Source organism: Glycine max, chromosome 18 (assembly GCF_000004515.6).
Source record: "Glycine max cultivar Williams 82 chromosome 18, Glycine_max_v4.0, whole genome shotgun sequence".
Lineage (NCBI taxonomy): Eukaryota > Viridiplantae > Streptophyta > Magnoliopsida > Fabales > Fabaceae > Glycine > Glycine max.
In genome coordinates this window covers 15,087,943-15,094,015 of record NC_038254.2, presented here as the reverse complement: position 1 = coordinate 15,094,015, position 6,073 = coordinate 15,087,943, and the positions used below count along the sequence as shown (strand labels likewise).

At 34.7% G+C, this 6,073-nt stretch overlaps 1 protein-coding gene across 1 annotated transcript; it reads left to right on the top strand.

Moving 5' to 3' along the window:
* Nucleotides 1-1,242: 1,242 nt before the first annotated feature.
* LOC100785250 (acidic endochitinase) lies at nucleotides 1,243-2,156 on the top strand. Its single transcript, XM_003553143.3, has one exon. The coding sequence runs from the start codon at nucleotides 1,253-1,255 to the stop codon at nucleotides 2,144-2,146; it is 894 nt and encodes a 297-aa protein (XP_003553191.1). The 5' UTR covers nucleotides 1,243-1,252; the 3' UTR covers nucleotides 2,147-2,156.
* The last annotated feature ends 3,917 nt before the right edge of the window (nucleotides 2,157-6,073 follow it).

Sequence of the window (6,073 nt, the reverse complement as noted above, 5' to 3'; positions counted from 1 at the left end):
AGTAAACAATTAACGATTAAGGGCTAAATTGTAATTGGGCTTAATAGGAGAAGTTTCTAGAGCTAACTACTACTTGATGGGAGTAGTGGTTATAAAAGGGGGTTAATACCCACTAACGTGAAATAAGGTCCCCTTCCTGACCAGAAAAGTGTTCTCTCTCACTCATAGCCATCACTAATGGAGAGAGGCAGAAAAGAAAGGTCAAAGGAAGTGAAATCTTATTTCTCTCATCTTTCAAGGAAATCAAAGTGCACCGGAGAGAAGTTCCTATGCAGAAAGGTACAAGTCTTTCTATGGAGAAAGGTACACATCATTATCTATTGTTGTTTATTGATTGTTTGTGAGAACCATAGGTTTCAAGATCCTGTTGTTTCCTATCATTGATAGTCTAGGAAACCCCTTAAGACTTTTTACATAATTAATTCACGAGTCCTACTGTGCTAAATTAAACAGCTACGGAAAAAAAAAAGGAAAAAGAGAGACTTATTTAATATAGTGTGACTTTACCTAAGAACGGAGGGGATTTGAATATTATCTGTAAATTTTGGAATTATTCCACCATCTGAACGCAAAATTATCTGTATAGCCAATGGGCCCAATACAAAGTTAAACAAAATATTCAAATCTGCTTAGCTTTTACTCTATGGACAGATGTTAATAGAAAGGTATTTTGCTTTTGGTGTTTACTTTTATTCTATACTAACATTTATTGAGATGTGAAGGGGAGTTAAAAAGTAGCTAATAATATCAAAATTAAATTTCCGACATGAGCTGCCCTGTTGCCAGTGCGGAAGCTCAAAACTGATAACTATCAAAGAAACAAGCTCATGAATAATCAGATAACAAGTAACTAATTCCTGAATATTATGATCACTTTACCGCTGATATCTATAAAAAAATATTAATTTTCCAGCATATATGCTTCTTACATTTGACTGCTACTTTAATTTATCATTCATAAGAGTGAAGAATGGTGGAAGAAATTTAGGAAAACACTTAACAAGAGCAAATAGAAGATGTTAGAATTGCAAAGAGATTGGTAAATTGGCACGTTGCTTCCATGAACTCGGAATCAATAATTATTATATTAACCATGACTGACAAGGCACGCTCTAATGAGCAAAGCTCCAAAGTTAATTTTGAAGAGATTAAAACATAGGAACTTTATAAAAGCAGTTCTTCCCCAGCAGTGCTTGGCACAGAAGCAGTCTAAATCTTTAACCACCTTAAAACATTTATTGCCCTTTTCACAATGGAATTGAAATCAGCAATCTCAGTCACATTCTTGTGCCTAGTCTTGTTAGCACTAGCAAATGGTTCTTATGCTGGAACAATTACAGTCTACTGGGGCCAGAATGGCAACGAGGGCACGCTGGCCGAGGCTTGTGCCACAGGCAACTATGATTATGTGATCATAGCCTTTTTGCCAACCTTTGGCAAAGGCCAAACTCCCATGATTAATCTTGCTGGTCACTGTGACCCTCATAGTAATAATGGGTGCACTGGCTTAAGTTCAGACATCAAATCTTGTCAAGCCAAAGGCATCAAGGTATTGCTCTCTTTGAGAGGAGATGTTGGAAGCCCCTCAATTGATCCAAGCCAAGCAGCCACTTATCTTTGGAACAACTTCCTTGGGGGACACTCATTGACTCGTCCTCTTGGCCCCGCCGTTCTTGATGGCATTGACTTTGACATTGAAGGTGGATCAAACAAACACTGGGGTGACCTTGCCAGGCTCCTAAAAGGGTATGGCATGGCCAAACAAAGCAAGAAAGTGTACATAACTGCAGCACCTCAGTGCCCATTTCCAGATGCTTGGATTGGAAATGCTCTCACAACAGGCCTTTTTGACTTTGTTTGGGTCCAATTCTACAACAACCCTCCTTGCCAATACAATTCTGGGGCAATTAGTAACCTTGAAGATGCATGGAAGCAATGGATCACAAGTATCCCTGCCAACAAGATATTCTTGGGGTTACCAGCTTCTCCACTGGCAGCAGGAAGTGGCTTCATTCCTGCAGCTGATCTTACATCCAAGGTGCTTCCAGCCATTAAGGGTTCTTCTAAATATGGAGGTGTTATGCTGTGGTCAAGGTATTATGATGTTCAGAGTGGTTACAGTTCTTCTATTAAGAGCTATGTTTGAAATCCAATGATTCCTGTAACTACTGAATTATATATGTATGGATTGTTAAACTAAGTTACTGATCTAAACATACTCTCAGTCCAAAAAATACATTCAAAATAAAATAAGGGGAAGCATAATCGGATAGGGTGTACATCTAGTCATTGCAATTAAAGCGAATACGTTTGCACTCAGACTCATTCAGTTTCGTTTTTCTAAACCTTCACTAACTCATTAAGTTTCGTTTTTCTAAACCTTCACTAACTTAAATTTGATGTTGTTTTGTTTCTAAAGGGAGGAGCATGCTTAGTGATACTAAACAAAGAGCACGTTCAATTTATAGATCTCTAACCATCACAGAGATGGGCATGAGAGTCTAAATTAAATGTCCAGCTAAAATTATGGGTTGTATATGACTGCAAAAATGGACAATAATCAGACATTGATTTCTTTTCCACATTCAATTCCAGACAATGAGGGTTAATGCTTAGTTGTTTCAGAAATCTTATCATTTCCTCTGGAATTGAATGTAAAACAAACAATAAGAAAAAAAAGCTTTCAATGAATCGCATAACAGAAAATTCTAACAAGGATGTCAATGAGATTTTGACATCAAGATGAAACTTTCCTTTCGTCCAGATAGTCACGCTGTGAGCAAAACGATTCTAAATTATTCTCTGGGCCGTAGATTGAAAGACACCTACGATTTCTAACCTAGGACAAGAAAAATATACCTCTAACCTTACCCTGCCAACATATGCAAACAAATTTTAAGATGTTCTATTCTAGATTCGCTATTGGATTATTCATATTTGTTCATGCTTTAGATGTCTATTCCTATGTAGTATATTCAGCAGAGTCGATTTTATATAATCTGATTTATTGCTAAAACGATGAATTGTTTTAGTGGTATACTAACTTAGTAGTATGATGTATATTATATTTTCATATACATGCATTAAATTTAAATTTGCGTTTTTATAAAACATTGTACTTCATAAAAATATATGCTGGGAATTTATTTCATATTTAATATATTTTCATATACTCTGTATCGTAGAAAGACCCATAGATCTGGTGGAACCCATCAGTGTAATTCACTAGACTCATGAATCTTTCTCTTTCCGACCATCGAACCTCTCTAAGGAGAGAATATTTTTCCATCCTCAATTGACAAATCTCCCACTTGGTCAAACCTTAGAGCAACATCCCTCCCAAGTGTAGTGGAGGTCACTCCTCCCAAGCCATAGGCCTTCTTGACTACTTATTGACCTCATCCTGAGTAGTTTTTGATACACATTTATTTTATCGTCCATGCTCCTCACCGCATCATCTAAGTTCAGCTATGAGACTTTTCACATTGCTATGCTGCAAGAGCTTTAACTTACCATTTTCCTTTAAAGATGGTTCTCTTCATGTACGCCGGCTATGCTACAAGAGCATTAAGCTCTTTTATTTTAGTGCACTGAACAATAAATATTGTGAAAACACCAATATCTAGCAAAACATACACCAGAAAATTAACCAAGCACAAATGTCAATCCTCCTTCTTAACCCAAATGGCTTGCACTTGAGCTGCCACATAATGGTTGTTCATATAGGACAAATCAGTAAATTGATGACTCGAGGTATTCTTTATCTCTTCTCATTTTTTCATCTACAAGATTATCAATTATTATCTGATAATTTGCATCGGAATAACCATAGATTTACATTGTACTAAAGAAAGTGTGAAGATAAAGCATACCTCGAGTCATCAATTTTTATGGAGGGTTCTCAATCCTCAATTACACATCACTAGTTTTTAAGAACCGTGCTCATTTTCGGACAAATTTTTATGTAAGAACAAATTTGTAACCTTCAGCAACTAGGTCCAAGATCTTTCAACTTCAAACTCCCTCATTAGCCAAACAACAAAATGTGTTTTCCTGTGATCAGGAGAAAGACACAGGCAACCTTTCAAAACCCGAAGACAAGGCTCACATTTGGGAATAGAGAAGAGCATCGGGCATCAACAAATATATATATGTCTCGTTCCTCTTATCATATGAAAAAATTACTAACTTATCGATATTTACAGTTTTCCGTGTATAAGAAAATCTCAAACTGCGTAGTGCCAACCAGTTGACAGTGCAACCCACAAACTGCCTATTAGGGGGTCCCAGTGTGGGAAAAACCGGGCATGTTATAACATTTTTCCAACAAGTGTTACCCGAGTAATCAACTCTTACTTTAAGATATATTTGATTTAAAATATGAAAAAAAATTATTGTAAAAAATTTAATAAATTAATAAGTTTAATAAATTGTTATTAATATGTTTTTAATCTAATTTAATTTAAAAGATAAAAAATATAAAAATTTTAATGAAATAATATTTTTGTTAAATTTACAAAAATTAAACTGAATTAAATTATAAAATATTGATTTGATTTGTTTTAAATTTTATTTTAAATGCCAATCGAATCAAATAATGCATGTTTGATTCAAGTGAGTTTATAATAAAAAATCAAATCAAACCTGGTCGGAAACAAACCTAATGATAACCTTTAAAGGTGTAACTTAACGGATGTAGGATGGAAGATGAGGGAATTCCAAGTCTTAGATACCCATCTGAATAGCATGAGAGTCTTTAACGGCAGCCATGACAGAATTTCCACAATAAGTTCCACAGGAAGTACTATAACAGGAGGGAACAATTGCTTAGTCAAACGCCTACTTCTCGTGGAATGGCAGCAGCAAAACAGTTGCATATGGCCAGGGATTTAAACCGCGAGAAACAGCGTCCCACACTCTGACGAAGGAAACCATAAGTTTTCTCTTGAGCGTCCCAGCCATTGTGCAGAACAATAGTGACAAGAGTTTAATATGCTAGACATTCAATTTTTCGTAAATAAATTAAAAATATTTTTTAGTAATAATAATAATAATAATAATAATAATTTAGAAAATGATGAATTTTTTATAAATAAATAAAGAGAAATAATTTTATTAAAATAATAATTTAAAGAAAAATAAAAATAATATTTGATTTATTCATTTAATAGGAAATAAAATAGAATTCTTTTTTATAATAATAAAAATAAATAAATAGAATAAATAATAAATTGTGAGTACCCTAGTTATAAATAGAGACATCTTAGGTCAATTTTTTATGTTTCATCTTTTTCTCAATTTTGTTTTCCGTGCTCCTCATCTCAAAACTCTTTTTTTTTCGTATATCACCAAACATGTCTCAGAAAAATGACGATCTCGGAGTCATTCACCGTTGGATCGTCGTGAAATTTCAGAACCACGTTTGGAACTCATTTCCAAACATTCTTACCATTGGAAATTACGAAAACATGTCGAAGCTGAGAGAAATACTCTTTGCATCGTAGTTTTTTTCTTTTCCAGTAGAAACCCAAAACTGTCTCAGTAAAACTATGTTCCCGGACTCGTTAACGGTTGGATTGTTGTGAAATTTTGATATGTGATTCACGACTCATTTCCGCACATCTTCACATTGGGATTGCAAATTAATGTCTGTGGAGGGAGAAATACTCATCGTGCCTAGACGGTGAAATGGAGGCTTCAATCCCTTCTCCTCTCTAACGTTTGGAAATCCTATTAGAACAATCAAAGGAAATGCTTGAGGAATCTCAGGAAACTGTTAGAGATGCCGCTATCACTCTCAGAATACACACGTGAGCCTGCTTAGAGGTAAGAGATGAGTTTATCGCAATTGGGGTTATAATGAACATGTGTAGGGGTTCTTAAAGAATCAAATTGAGATTTATTTTGGGATGTTTATTGTATTGAAATTCTTCTTGTATGATTATGTGAAATTGTTTGAGGGATTTTACTCCCCGTGGATTGAGAAATAATTTTGTATAATTTTGTTGTGTTTTGAATAAGATTAGCATAATAAATAGTTATATTGAGATTATGAAATTATGATTGAAATTGT

Bases quoted from the DNA above. Each gene is read 5' to 3' on its own strand.
- LOC100785250 (XM_003553143.3), top strand. From the start codon at position 1,253: ATGGAATTGAAATCAGCAATCTCAGTCACATTCTTGTGCCTAGTCTTG.